This window comes from Homarus americanus, unplaced genomic scaffold, assembly GCF_018991925.1.
Source record: "Homarus americanus isolate GMGI-L3 unplaced genomic scaffold, GMGI_Hamer_2.0 scaffold17266, whole genome shotgun sequence".
In the NCBI taxonomy this organism is placed as follows: Eukaryota; Metazoa; Arthropoda; class Malacostraca; order Decapoda; family Nephropidae; genus Homarus; species Homarus americanus.
The window spans coordinates 102,635-118,769 of NW_024752587.1; the positions used below are offsets into that span (position 1 = coordinate 102,635).

General features: G+C 42.8%; 1 protein-coding gene across 1 annotated transcript in view; it reads left to right on the top strand.

Moving 5' to 3' along the window:
- LOC121855138 overlaps nucleotides 1–5,960 on the top strand; it is a 55,667-nt gene extending 49,707 nt beyond the window's left edge. Inside the window, exons 19-20 of the mRNA XM_042350002.1 lie at nucleotides 152–273; nucleotides 5,925–5,960. Of these exons, the coding sequence (XP_042205936.1) occupies nucleotides 152–273; nucleotides 5,925–5,960 (158 nt within the window). The remainder of the gene's footprint in view (nucleotides 1–151; nucleotides 274–5,924) is intronic.
- The last annotated feature ends 10,175 nt before the right edge of the window (nucleotides 5,961–16,135 follow it).

Sequence of the window (16,135 nt, forward strand, 5' to 3'; positions counted from 1 at the left end):
AGTTCAAATACATAATTTGTAGCAGCAGAGCATTTGTAATTTCTTCAATGCATCTGTTTAAATAACTAACATTATTATTAGATTATTTTTCTTAATGTGTAATTATTTGTTATCCTTCATTGTGGATGTTATTTAGAATGATGTATTGCAGTTCCGAGAAGTGTAGCTGGAGGAGATATGACGGACCAGAGATCACGTCAACCTTTAGGTCTCCCGCCTCCCTTTCCTCACCCGAAAGCAGACGAGGACGATATGATCCGGAAGATGCGCAAGGTAAGGTGTTGATGCTTCTGTGTTAGCTGGTAACTTGCTGCCATCACCCGTCTGTTTCTTGTGGGCTGATGAGTTGTGTTACCATAAAGATGTTGTCTTAATACACCACGGCTCAAGACCCGCATAGTCTCTCTGTATGAAGACACCAGTGGAGTTTTTGTGTTGTGTTATTATGCTTCGACCAATGGCTGTTGTCTGAATCCTTACATGTAGACACTGTGATAGTTACATGTATGGTGTGAGTCTTAAGTGAAGAACGGTGTTGATGTTGAAGAAAATTTAAACTTCAGTTGAAATGAAAAAGAACCTCGTGATGTTTTTTTTTGTGTGTGACATTTGACAGGAGTGTGTGATGGAAGCTTGTGATGGAGAAGAGAGGCGATAATACCGTCTTTAGAAAACATAGGAAATGCAGTTATGAAAGGAGGGAGTTTGTTGAAGTCACTAGAATTATTAATAAGTAATTCGATAAAGCTTAAACAAAATTCCGATCAATATACTGGGTGGGCGATATACTGTAGTTATTGAACACAGTTATCACCTGTACATACTGAGATTTAAAAACCCAGGGAATGATATATTGTTAATGATCATAATGACCCTGGTGGTAAAGGTTAGTAACTGCCCTGAGTCTAGTTGTGAGGCAGCCATCATAAACCAGACACCAGCTGAGCCAAAACCACTTTACTACCTGCCCGTGTGATACTCAATTATTATTTTTTTATGCAGGTAACCGGTTATTAATAAGTATCAGTGAGTGGTTCTGGTCATCGTACACCTAATAATATATCGTAACGGACACAAATACTGTAGAGATATATCAATGCTGGCTTTATTACGGATAGAACGGGGAAAGTGAAGGATTATGTATATCTTAAGAGTGGATGGAATGAGAAGTGATGAAGTGTAACAGAGAATAGCGGCAGGAAATGATAATTGTATGTTTGTATGTAGAACGAGAACCATGTCTGAGGCGGCAGAGATGATGATATACGGTGACTTGGCTGTGTTGATGTTGCTGCAGTGTAAAGGAAGTGGAGGCAAGAGGAAGGAACATCTTAGCAGCAACAGATGGGAAGAAGATAATAATGAATACAAGTTTAGGAGGCGTTAGAGGAAGGTGTTAAGTTCATGTGGTCAGGTGTGCTCAGGTAATAATGAATATGTTAAAAGATTAGAGAAAAAGAAAGTTTAATCCAAAGATACAATAGAGGGGAAGGGGAAGACCATGGACGGGGGGGATGGTGGGAAGGAGGCAGCAGTGAGTGTGAGTTAATGGCGATTTTGACATTGACGGGTTAATGGGGAATAGTGTGTTGTTGGCTGATCTTTCCCTTACAAAAGAAACACCGCTAACTTATAGCTTTTCCCCTTTTTTTTTTAATTGACGTTAATATGTACAGTCCCCTTCACTAGTGCGTTTACCGGGGTTCGTCATATAAACATTCTCCAAATCATTATCATTGAAGTATTTGTTTTAATGTTGTTTTAATTTGATTCCATAGCATGTTTACTATTGTCGGTTTCCTTCTGTCGAATGTAAACAAACATAGGGCTGCCACACTGCACAAAACCTGACGAGCCCCTGTAAATGCACGAGCGAGGGTGACTGTATATTGAAGATTACATTAACACAGGGAAGGGTTTTTGTTGTTTACTCGGCGAGAGGAGACCCACTAGGCTGGCCTCACTGACTAGTAAGACGGGTTTTGTTGTGTCTGCTCAGTTGATGTTTAATTGTTTTGACACTGGTGTTATTCACGCCTGTTACGTCTTCATGGTAATTCGTACTGCTGTCTTGGTCTGTTATGCTTAGTGATGATGGCGTGTTTGGCTGTCAGTAGTGTCTGTTACAGCTACATATTAGTTGTGCCAGCGATATTTGGGTATTGATTAAATGTATATTAACATCATTTATATGTTGAACACAAGATCTGTTTAGATTTTCAAATGTTCATACGATATTGTTTCTCCTTAATTGAAGATGAGAAAACCCATCAGTAATTTTGACTCCATTCTGTGTGTTGTCTTTGTATCGTGGCCAGACGGAGTCATTTATAGAGGCGATCTCTCATCTCCAGTGAGGTTCATGATGTAACGCATGAACCACCGAGAACCAGTATTGAATAATGAACCATGCAGTCATTGGCTTTGTGAGCACGGAGTAGAATTATATGTTACTTATATTACATATATCCCGGTACAGTATATATATAATTTACTCGACAGTGCCTTCCGCGACTTACAGTTTTGTTTGGTGCTTTACTTCCTGCGGTTATAAGAAAGCTTTTTGTCGTTTTAATAATACTGAGTTTAAAATGTCGCTTAAAACTACATTGTGGAGCTCCCGCTTGTACAGTTTTAACATGAGATTAAGATCCTGGCATGTTAATTATGTACAGGAACAAACGGATGTCAAACACAAATGAGAGTGTGAATCCCAGATGACAGTGTTAGTGCCAGAGTAAACAAGTGTGGTCTGACAGCTACTGATGGTGGAGCACTGTTGGCTGTCAGCCCCACTCTTACTGTCCCTACGACACAACAACAGTGCTTAGTTTAAAGCTTCTCAGTACAAGGCTGTAGTTTTACAGCTCGTGCACAATACTGTAGATCCTTGACTCTCTTGTCCTTTGATGTTAGTTACTATTGATAAACTTATCATTGTTATAAATATGTCATGTATCAGCCATGTTAATGTACAGTAGCTTCCTTTTGGAGATAACCTGTGTCAGCAAGAGATGAAGTACTGACTGTTAGGTTCACCTGGTGAGCCACAACTGGTAGTGTAGCAATGGAGTGTAGAATTAAGATGTACTGTAGACGTATTCATTCTCTAACACATCTTTAGTTAGATTTTTAATTAATAATTTTATTTATATTTCATCTTTATATACAGTCATGTTCCCACATTATATACAGTACAATGATAACAATGTGGCAGTCACCTTTATAATGAAATCATACTGACTTTAGTAGCATTAAACTGTATCATGTTCTTCAGTGGGACATAGTGCTGGTTGTGCCACAAGTCATCAATATCTTCATCATGTTATTTTGTTGTTCAACACTGCAGGTACTCTAGATTTTTCACATTGTTGGTGTAAACATGTCCAGCCTGCCTCACTTCTGCACCAAGAAGACACTTCCTTTCCTGGCGTGTCTGTCACCCAAGACTCGTTCAGGAGAATAAAATTACTTATTACATTAACCTAGAGAATGTCTTCGTGACTAGCTACGAAATATTTAAATTCCTGCTTTACTGTATACTCTCATATCGAGGTACAGTATTAAGGTCACTGACACGACCTCACCCCACAGTCATTTGTGTCTTCAATTAGCGGTGATGTGAGTCAGTGATGGCGTCTGTAATTTTTAAGTGAATCACTCCTGAAGAGGGAAAGTTCTCAACAAGGCAACTGATAAATACTCACAGACTTAGATCAAAATGATTAATCATTATGGAGTATTATTTGGCTTATAGCAAATACATTGTGTTTGGTAAATACTTAGACCATAGTCGATGCAGTAAAAAAAGTTTATATTTAGATAAAAGTTTATTATTTTGGCTGTTCAGTTGGGATGAAATGAAGGAAAAAATACTTACTGCCTTGGATCCAGAGTGTAAGAGATTCATACGTTATTTTCCCCTGAGCTGGTAATGTGAGACCACCTTTAAGCGCACCAGAATTAGTGTTTCTAGTGAGGTCCACTAAAGCTTTGTTTACTCGGCGTCGTTGTTGACCAGCGCGGTATGTTGTGTCGAGGGAGACCGTCGTCGTTACTCCTTGTTTGTAAATTTTATTACTGGCTGTAATTGTTGGACCTGTTGCAGTGCGTCCCCGTCACCCCTCTTGCACCTCCACACACGGTCTCTCTCTTCTTCTGCACCTACCCCCCGCCCACACACATCCTCTCTTCTACACACACACACACACACACACTACGACTACTACTAATATTTTTTTTATGGCCTCCAACCTCCCCTTATAGCCATACCTTCGCCACCATTTTATTACCGTAAAATTAAATATCCTAATCCATAAGTAGCTATTCTAGCTGTGTTGAGTTAGTTGAGCCTCAGATCTATGCGGCATTCAGCCTCATAGTCAATATCTGCAACTGCTGTCGGCTTTGGGGCGGATGCTCTCGTTCCCCTGAGGCAGAGCAAAGCCGATCTAAGGAGAGAGGAGGACAGTCGACATCTCATCCAGGCTGTAACATAACTTCTGGGCTGCTGCTTCTTTCGGATAACACCTCCGCGAGTCTGTCGTAGAAGCATCTTGCACTTGGTCCCATCCCACCAGAGGTTGTGAACACTAGAGGAGTGAAGCTGCCTTGATCAACGTTCTGAATTCTCTCCCCGTATGCCTTTATCTTGTCGTTTTCGTTCCTCCTCTGTGCAGCATCGAGAGCTAAGTTACGGTGACATGCGGCTGTGGGATCAAAAATCCTGATGTCGAAGAAGGCTCGCTGTACCCGCATCCAGAATCCTCGAGCACTGACGTCAACACGGGCTTCGTTGGATGTGTTTGAAATCCTTTGTTGGAAATTCTCACCCTCCAATGGAAGGAGGGTCGGTTCTACCATGACATCCCGGCAGATTTCCTTCAACATATTTGCGGTGAGGTCCCTTACCTCGTCATGCCTCATGCATATGAAGCCCCCCTTTCTTGCACACCATGGCGTGATCGCCATCATAGGAAGAGCCACACACGCATTGGGAGGGCAAACCTTCTACTGGCCGACCGTACCTTAGAGCAATGGCATCTGTAAATTCTTGTTTTTTAAGACTGAAACCATTTGCCCTTATCGGTAACGTAGTTAACCAGTTCGAGGCTTTGGTGCTGATGTTCTCGTTCCCCTGAGGCAGAGCAAAGCCGACCCAAGGAGAGAGAAGGACAGTTGACATCTCATCCAGGCTGTAACATAACTTCTGGGCTGCTGCTTCTGTTCGGATAGCACCTCAGCTCTGGCGTAGAAGCTTCTTGCACTGAGTCCCATCCCACCAGAGGTTGTGAACACTTGAGGAGTGAAGCTGCCTTGATCAACGTTCTGAATTCTCTCCCCGTATGCCCTTATCTTGTCTTTCTCGGAATCGAGTATGAGGATCATCCAGCTATGAGACAATGATATGAGTTACTAGGGGTGTCACCTTCGTTGGTGAGCTCTGAGGTGACTAGAGAGGCCGATACAGAACCGGCAGGGTCGTCCACTGATGTTGCACGTGGGGGGGGGGGCTACATCTAGTGCGGGATGAGCAGCAGCAGGGTCTTTCCGGCGTTTGCGCTTGTCTGCCTCGGTGTGGAGTAATCGTCTCCCAGGTGAGCGGGTCGATTTGGCACTTTTCGGGTTTGTCTTAAGACTGTCCTTATGCCTTTTCAGTTGCCCACCAGCATTACGTTTACTATTAATTAGGTGACTGCGAAGTAGCTGCTTTGGCAGTTTACTGTCGTCCATGCTGGTGACATGGCAATTCCAGTGTATTTGTTAATGGATGATGGTAGCCTCGATGATCCTACAGTTGATGTCAGCAAAAATACTGGCATTTGTTCCCTTGTCTTCCTATGTCTCGCTGTCATACAGTACGGGTGGGGAGGACCACTGATCAATATACATGTAACTTGGTAGCTAATTTCAGCTCCCTACAGCTGGAGACTCAGGTACGGAGTATGCCAAAGGCTTGAGATTCTCATCTGATCTAATGTTGAATATCTTCATCGATGTCCGCGGTGGTGGACAGGTGGGAGCCGAGACACTTAAAGTGGGTAACATTAGAGAGACTAGTACCGTTAAACTGGATGGATGGTCGCTCACACCGAATGAGGTCGTCTGCGTACTGAACTTCAGTAATGGAAGCTGCCAACACCTTTGTTCCTGCCTGGAGTCGTCTTATGTTGAAAATACCCTTCATCCGGGACTGGATGTCCACTCTGCCGGCTAAATTGGCACTGGCACGAGTAAGGAAGGCAGCCAAGAAAATGGAAAAGAGTTAGTGCCAGTACACATCCTTGTTTAACCCCCGTTTGGATGGGGAAAAACTCAGACTGGGTGCCATTTTACAGGACACTGCTGCTCATGCCATTGTGGAGTTGCCTCACAACAGCATTGAATTTTGGTGGGTAACCGAAACGGCTGAGAGTCAGCCAGAGGGCTTCCCATGTTGACCGAGTCGAAGGGCTTGGTTAGGTCGACGAAGGCCATGTACAGGTCAAGATGCTGTTTTCTGCACGTTTTCTGCATCTGGTGGGCAGCAAAGATCATGTCAGTGGTGCCACGTGATGGTCTAAAGCCACATTGAGTTTCTGGGAGGAATTTTTTCGCTTCAGGAAGATGTCTGTTTAGGAGGACTTGGGCGATAATCTTGCCAGCTGCTGACAGCAGCGAGATCCTGCTGTAGTTGCCACAGTCTGACCAGTCTCCCTTGTTCTTATAAATATTGACAATGGAGGCATCTTTAAGAGCTTGGGGATTTCCTCCTTTTTCCATATATTCTCCAGGAGAGAGTGGAGATGGCTGGGAAGCAGAGGTCCTCCTGCTTTACACACCTCGGCTGGGATTCCATCAGGCCCTGGGGCTTTGTTATTTTTCATCTGTTTGATGGCAGTAGCTACCTCATCTAGGGATGGAGGATAGCTGAAATGGGTCAGCTTTGGATGCTGAGGGACCTGCTGTGTAGTCAGGACATCCACATCGGTGCCTTCTTCGTCTTTAATTAGGGAATTACTGTCGGTTGAGTGGGGGGGAGGGCTTGTGCCATGAGTGATTGACCCATAAAATGTTTCAATGGAATTGAAAAATTCGCACATCAAGATGCGGGAGGTATCAACTTTGAACCGGGACTGAGGGTTGTTCTGCCAGTCAGTTAAAGCAGCACGTTTATCATTGACAAGTACGTTGATTTCCTGGTCATTTTCATCAAACCAGTTCTGGTTTATTCTCTCGATCTGGCCAAGGGTCTCTCTGCAGTTTTTTGTCATAAAAGTGTCGAGAATACCCTATGATTGAGCTGCTCTCTGAAAGCATGTGCTACCACTGGATCCTCCAGACGCTTAGTGTTAAAACCTCTTCTGGAGGCTTGCTGCCTTCGCCGTTTTGGGGCGATGTGAAGTGAGAGTTTGGCTCTGACGAGCTGATGATCAGTGTCACAGTGGTCTAGCCCCCTCCCCATGTGGGGTGAATAGACTGGCTCCTCGAAAGAGCTGCTCAGTCGCACAGACAGGACCGGATTGCACTGCTGCCTAGATCCCAGTGGATAAATGACCATCTTATCTATGCCGCCCATGTGCAGAGTTGTGACTAGAGACTCCTGTCAGTCATCTCTGCCTGTCCCCGTCGCCATAGGACTTTTGGGGGTATAGGGGTTTTGATGATGATGAGAAGAATATTGAGCTGGGTGACGGCTGGGCATGAGTTGATTTATGTGGTGAGGTAGAAGCGCAGACTGCAACCACACATCTTGGCTCTCCCTTTTCCTGATCCAGTGGTGCAAGTGTTGCAACGACTGGGGAGAGGGAGAGTTGCAATGGACTGCCGATAGCCCAGTTTGTTGGGTTTCGCCCTAGTAGCCTGTCCATCTTGCATTGCCTTCATCTGCCGGTGTGGTCGTTGAGTTCCCATGGTGGACACCTCTTCCGCCTATACCACCGTTGAGGTCTTGCTGGAGCTCTGTAAGCATGTTAAGCATGTCTGCCTCATGTAGGGTTGCACTTCAGATTTTTCGTTCGGGGTTTACTCCCGTAGCCATATACCTACCAAGGTTAATCCGCAGTGGTTGGTAGGTGCCAGGACGTGTCCACATTTCAGTGGGTCTATGCGCCGTCCCTCTGGGGCCCACTGCTACTCCTAGATCCCCGCTGGTCTAGCCTGGGCCCACGAGGCACCCAGTTACTGTGTGTTACCGCGAGGAGGCACAGCAGGAGTCTTGATGGTGAAGAGGCTGTGTACTTGCAAGGGAAGACTTAAGCAAGTTGCTTCCCTGTTCACCACGAAGGCTAGCCAGCTGCGGTAGCTAAAAGTGAGAGGAAGCAAGCAGTGCTTGCTCCTTAACACTAACATAATGCTGCCACTAGATGCATTTTACCACCCTGTGCATACACACACACACACACACACCTACCTGTGGCGTCCCCCAAGGCACCAAGATGGGACCACTATGCTTTCTTATGCTTATCAATGACGCCCTAAGAGAGACTCCTGCTCGCTGGAATTATGTCGACGACTCCACCATTGGGATCAGCGTCAACAATTCTGCTCCCCACTATACCGCCCTTCAGGATTTACTGAACAGTCTCCAAAACTGGGCCACCAACAACCACGTCACCATCAACCATACCAAGACCATGGTTATGCACAGCAACCTTTCCTCCGACGTTGTCCCACCCCTTCCATTACTTTAGGTCCCAACACACTCCAGGTTGTAGATTCCACTAAGCTCCTCGGCGTCACCAGAGACAACAAACTAAATTGGAAAACATACGTCACTGAAGTTGTCAAATCCTCCAGTTTCCGTCTCCACATCCTCTTCTGACTCAAGTCCCTCGGAGTTCCTGCCCCCGAGCTCCTCAGTGTTTACTCAACATTCATACTTCCCAAGCTCACCTATGCCTCTCCTACCTGGTCTTCCTCCCTAAATGCCACACAACGTAAACACCTAGAAAAAGTGCAAAAGAGGGCATGCAAGATTATTCTCTCCCCTTCCTACTCCACATACCAAGTAGCGCTCAACACACTGACCCACTCGGCTCTCACTGACCATCACCACGACCTCATCTGTAAATTTGGTGAGAAGCCTGCACATTCCTCGACACCGGCTCCTACTACCACCCGAGATCCCTCCTCCGAGAAATGCTGTTCGACACCACAACCGCATCTAGCCCATACGAGCACGAATTGATCGCTATAAGAACAGCCCAGTCTCAACCATTGTAAATATTATCAATAACGTGTAATCAACCAGTGTATTTACTCCCAGTCAATCTTACTTTTTGCACTGTCACTATGTTGAAATGCCCTGTAGTTTGAGCTTCTCCCCACCCAGTTATTATATATCATATTTGTATCACTTATGTTACTTGTATATTATTTGTAAATCAAGAGACCCATTCCCCAATTATGTAACTGTATATTTTCAGCCTTCCGGCTCCCATGCTCTTTCAATAACCGTTAATTATTATTATTATTATTATTTTTGTTATTATTATTATTATTATACCCTCTTATGCGATCACACAGACAAACATGCACACACCCTCTCTTCTATATACACACAATATACACTCTCTCTATTCTTCTGCACCCCCACATACACATGTAGGTGCCATCTCTGTTGAAGGTTAAGTGGAAGCTTTGTTTGGTCGAGCGCTTCCCAGAATACTTCACTCCCAGTTCACTTAAGGAATCACAGTGGACTGTCCACTTTGTCACTTGTCACTTAACAACTTAGTCCCAAGGTAGTAACTTATAGTGGGGATTAAGTATAGTCCTGCAATGGTTTGTACATGTATATATTCTCTGGGTGAATACAGAGACTGCCGGGCTAAAACCTTCTTGGAGAGACTTTAGATAGGTTATTACTCTGCACCGGCCGTTGACTAACTAACTATCCCTCGGCACATGCGCCGAAGGGTGGAGCTTCTATGACTCAGTCTCACCCACCATCATGTGAAAACTCAGGTGTTCCAGTTTACTTTTGAAAATGAGGCGACATCCAGATGGGAAGACTTAATCATGTTTAAAAATACTGGACACATTCGTAGAACGTTTGGCGAAATGAAGTCGGCAATCGTCTTACGAAATATCAATAATTCTATAAAACTGGTAGTTAAAGAAACTAGTAATGATCTGATCTTAGATAAACTATAAGCTAGATAAGACAGCCACCTACTCTGGGCTTCTTACATATTGGACCTTTGATAACCAACTGCGATGGCGACTTACACACACACACACACACACACATACACACACACATCTTCAGCACCCCCCTCCCCCCACACAGTCTCGGTAATCCTGTGGGCCTTGACATATGACCTCAATTTCAACACCATTTTGTTTTAGATTGTCTGTTGTAGAAGTGAGCTTTACTCAGTTGGCAGACATTAGTGTTATTAGTGTTACAGCCAGACGTTATTACCATAAAGGGGAGCATCGGGGGAGAGTGTTACTGTATGTATGCCTATCACTTGTTACACTGGTGAGATGGTCGTACCTAAAGCCTATAAATGGCGAAAATTCAGGGTCTTCAAACTCAAAGGTTATGGTCGTTTGTGGCTTAAAATATAAGACAGTATACTACCTAACTGATGAATGAACCTGCAACATATATAAAACTCACTCGACACCAGCCAGGGGAGACAACATTATAGAATCTTGGTAAATGTGAAAGCAAGACCCTTGGAGGTGTGTTTCCTACCTCTGGCCTCAGCTGGTGGCCTCATGGTCTACACAGCCACTGGTCATATCGCATTTGTCTTTTAGTTCTGGGTTATAATACTGCTCTCTTATACACGAAATAACAAGGGCGATTAAAATAAATCACAAACTGAGTTGTGGGTGAAGTTGCTGCGTGCGTGTCAACCTTCACCCTGATCTAACTCACTGACACACGAGAAGCGGCCACCTGGTGCTCAGGTTAACAACAAATCAGTTGACCGTAAGCGTGTTTCTTAACCTTCAACAGTAGTCACTCAGTATTACTGTAGAATGTGCTCTTCTGTACAGTATTACGAAGGTGTAAATTTTAAACTAAATTTGGACGTCACTTGTCAATATCGCTACAACAGTCACACTTCCCGCAGCGGGAGGGAGAGAACACTTCTCTTAGTCACCTAACACAGGCGGTCATAGGGCTGCTGGGTGTAAAGTGGCTCATCATTTTCCCACCATATTAGTCCACTGTTGGATAACGGGAATAGTGAAGTAGTTCAACACGGTTAGGGTTACAAGTGTGTGACCTGCAGTGTTCAATATAGTACAACAATACATGTTGACTGTGTGTGTGTCAGTGTCAGTACTCAGTGGAGGTGCCAACACCATCTAAGTCGTGATCAGGTCAGGTGCTCGCAGCCTCCGGTCCTCGTGTAATGACTAAAACATTTCCGCTCTTCCTTATATAACTGAAGCTGCCAGATGAAGGTTAGTCATTCATCCGCTCGGTGCTGATGTGTGTTGTCGGACCTCATGAAGATTACGAACCCCTACCTCATGATAAACACCCTAACGCTAAATGGGAGGTTAGGTTAGGTAAATCTGGGGTGGGTTAGGTTGAGTTAGATCATTAGGTTAGGTTAGATAGATTAGGTTAAGTTGTGTTAGTCATCATTCTTGACCAACGTGTCGTAGCAGACTGAGCAGCCCTGTGCGGCGGGGTACTGCCCCTGTTAAACAAGTATCGGTCGTAAAATTTAAAACGAAACTCTTTGAATTCGGCTTTTAGGGTCAGCCAGTTGGTTTATTATCTTGGAGTAAATGAATGTGATCTGTATTTGAAGTGTTATATGCAAGTTATTATTAGTGTTGTGTTGTGTTGGACTGGACAGAGAGGAGAGGAAAATGCCATAACCAAGAACTCGTTTACCAGCTATAGAGAAAATATTGCCGAGAGGAATAATATACATGAAAATCACATGACGCAGCTAATGTGTCGACCAAAAAAGCAAACACAAAAAACATTAAAATAATTAAATCTTCAAATCATTTTAGATCAGTTTACACTATTTTTTTTTACATCGTTCATTAAATTTTTAGTTCAAAATGTTCAAAACCTTTACGTGTTATTGTTCACAAGTTATATAAACCAGTTGCTTACGGCGCCAGAACCCAGAACCGGTGTCCAGTTTTTGTGAAGCGAAGGAAGATAAGAAAGGTTTTTATTACCTCTCGTTCAAGTCACAAGTCATCGTTGCTGAAGATTGGCGAGTTAACCACGTAGAGTTACTTGTGGGTGATGTTAGGTTGGTGTTACTTGATGTTGAGGGAGATGTTGATGTGTTGAGGGAGATGTTGATGTGTTGAGGGAGATGTTGATGTGTTGAGGGAGATGTTGATGTGTTGAGGGAGATGTTGATGTGTTGAGGGAGATGTTGATGTGTTGAGGGAGATATTGATGTGTTGAGGGAGATATTGATGTGTTGAGGGAGATGTTGATGTGTTGAGGGAGATGTTGATGTGTTGAGGGAGATGTTGATGTGTTGAGGGAGATGTTGATGCGTTGAGGGAGATGTTGATGTGTTGAGGGAGATGTTGATGTGTTGAGGGAGATGTTGATGTGTTGAGGGAGATGTTGATGTGTTGAGGGAGATATTGATGTGTTGAGGGAGATGTTGATGTGTTGAGGGAGATGTTGATGTGTTGAGGGAGATGTTGATGTGTTGAGGAAGATGTTGATGTGTTGAGGGAGATGTTACTTGATGTTGAAGGAGATGTTACTTGATGTTGATGGAGATGTTACTTGATGTTGAGGGAGATGTTACTTAATGTTGAGGGAGATGTTACTTGATGTTGAGGGAGATGTTACTTGATGTTGAGGGAGATGTTTCTTTATGTTGAGGCAGATGTTACTTGTTGTTGAGGCAGATGTTACTTGACGTTGAGGCAGATGTTACTTGATGTTGAGGCAGATGTTACTTGATGTTGAGGCAGATGCTACTTGATGTTAAGGGAGATGATGTGTTGAGGAAGATGTTACTTGATGTTAAGGGAGATGATGTGTTGAGGGAGATGTTACTTGATGTTGAGGGAGATGTTACTTGATGTTGAGGGAGATGTTACTTTATGTTGAGGAAGATGTTACTTGATGTTGAGGGAGATGTTACTTGTTGTTGAGGAAGTTGTTACTTGTTGTTGAGGGAGATGTTACTTGATGTTAAGGGAGATTATGTGTTGAGGAAGATGTTACTTGATGTTCAGGGAGATGTTACTTACTTGATGTTAATAGATATGATGTGTTGAGGGAGATGTTACTTGATGTCCAGGGAGATGTTACTTACTTGATGTTAATGGATATGATGTGTTGAGGGAGAAGTAACTTGATGTTGAGGGAGATGTTACTTGATGTTGAGGGAGAAGTTACTTGTTGTTGAGGGAGATGTTACTTGTTGTTGAGGGAGATGTTACTTGTTGTTGAGGGAGTTGTTACTTGTTGTTGAGGGAGATGTTACTTGATGTTAAGGGAGATGATGTGTTGAGGAAGATGTTACTTGATGTTGAGGGAGATGTTACTTGTTGTTGAGGAAGATGTTACTTGTTGTTGAGGAAGATGTTACTTGATGTTGAAGGAGATGTTACTTGATGTTGAGGAGATGTTACTTGATGTTGAGGAGAGATGTTACTTGATGTTGAGGCAGATGTTACTTGATGTTGAGGCAGATGTTACTTGATATTGAGGCAGATGTTACTGGTGTTAAAGATGATGTGTTGAGGAAGATGTTACTTGATGTTGAGGGAGATGTTACTTGATGTTGAGAGATGTTACTTGATGTTGAGGGAGATGTGATAGAGATGTTACTTTGATGTTGAGGAGATGTTACTTGATGTTGAGGGAGATGTTACTTGTTGTTGAGGGAGTTGTTACTTGTTGTTGAGGGAGATGTTACTTGCTGTTGAGGGAGATGTTACTTGTTGTTGAGGGAGTTGTTACTTGTTGTTGAGGGAGATGTTATTTGATGGTAAGGGAGATGATGTGTTGAGGAAGATGTTACTTGATGTTGAGGGAGATGTTACTTGATGTTGAGGGAGATGTTACTTGATGTTGAGGCAGATGTTACTTGATGTTGAGGCACATGTTACTTGATGTTGAGGCAGATGTTACTTGATGTTAAGGGAGATGATGTGTTGAGGAAGATGTTACTTAATGTTGAGGCAGATGTTACTTGATGTTAAGGGAGATGATGTGTTGGGGAAGATGTTACTTGATGTTGATGGAGATGTTACTTGATGTTGAGGGAGATGTTACTTGATGTTGAGGGAGAAGTTACTTGATGTTGAGGGAGATATTACTTGATGTTAAAGGAGACAATGTGTTACTTGATGTTAAGGGAAGATGTTGAATGGAGTATAGTTAGAATATTTAGTTAACATGGAGATAATTGTTACCTCATTAAAGAACACAATAAGTAATAAATATGTTTACGTAGACAAGTGTAATGAGGTATACATATATAAGTCAATATTTACTACTGATAAATAATGACCGATCAATAGTAATTACCTAGGGACCCATACACTGTGTAAGGTCTCTTAACTGTTTTCGTTCTGGGGGAATTGTGGCTCGGACCGAGAGGCACTCATAGACAGATACTCAGACAGACAGACTCACAGATAGATAGTCAGAGATACTCACACACAGATACTCACAGACAGATACTCACAGACAGATACTCACAGACAGACTCAGAGAGATACTCACAGATACTCACATACATAAACTAACAGACAGATACTCTGATATATAGACTCACAGGCAAATATTCACAGACAGAGACACGTTCTTTTATTATTATTATTATTATTATTATTATTATTATTTTATAGCTCACTCAACCACTCCGCAAAACTACAGGAAGATCTAAAAAAAATGTTCGAATGGTCTGAAAAATGGCAGATGAAATTCAACGTCGACAAATGTAAAGTACTCAGTATAGGAGATGTAAACAGGGAAACCAGATACCAGATGAACAACGATGCCATAGAGAAATCCGACTGCGAGAGAGATTTAGGAGTAATGATAAGTAGGAACCTCAAGCCAAGTAAACAATGTGGTTTTGCTCGTAACAAGGCTAATAAAGTACTTGGGTTCATACAAAGGAGTGTTAGTTACAAGACTAGAGAGGTCATCCTAAAACTGTATCTTGCACTTGTGAGACCACACCTGGATTACGCAGTTCAGTTCTGGTCACCGTATTACAGAATGGATATAGAATCATTGGAAAGAATTCAGAGGAGAATGACAAGACTAATCCCGGGCATTAGGAACCTTGAGTATAGAGACAGGTTAAAGCAGTGGTTCTCAACCTTGTTTGCCCCATGCACCCCTTTCACCATATGTCAGAATGTCATTTCCCCCCTCCTTTCCAAGATTGTCTGCCTCAAAAGGTGCATTCCAAATAATATGCATATAATACTGAAAATCCTTTATTTTTTCCATATTAGTACATATACATTTACAATTTTACATGGATTATTTTTATAGTGGAGTTTTACAAATTAAATGCCAATTGAAAATGTTGATGGATTTATAAAACTTGAATAAAAGTAAAATAGTTTTTTTTTTTTATAATGAATTACTTAACAGACCAAACTGAAGCATAATGCAATAAACAAAAAGTTCAATAGAATACCAGGATATTGTAAATTTGAAATTAATTTTATTCAGATGAAGATTACAGTCAATGAGAAACCTGTGATTGTTTTTTCTTCGCCAATTCTGGGATACGCGGAGGAGTGCTTGAAAGGGCACAACGCAGGTCATTTTCTACCTCTAATCTACTACGTTGCTTCGTTTTAATTTGCAACAGAGTTGAAAAGCCTGACTCACAAAGATATGTCGACACAAACGGAAGCAATGCACGGATAGCTCTTTCTGCCACTTTTGGGTAGGAATCGCACATCAAGGGCCAAAATTCTGTGATTGATTTCTCATCGAACATATCTCTTGCTCCCGAATCAGTTTCCCCCCCCCTGAAAACCTGAATTCCCCCCCTGGGGGGAATTCCCCCCTGGTTGAGAACCCTTGGGTTAAAGCATCTTAATTTGCACTCCTTGAGAGACGTAGAGCGAGGGGCGACCTGATAGAGGTGTATAAGTGGAAGTCAGGGCTAAACAAAGGGGACATTACAAAGGTACTCAAACTATCCAACCAGGA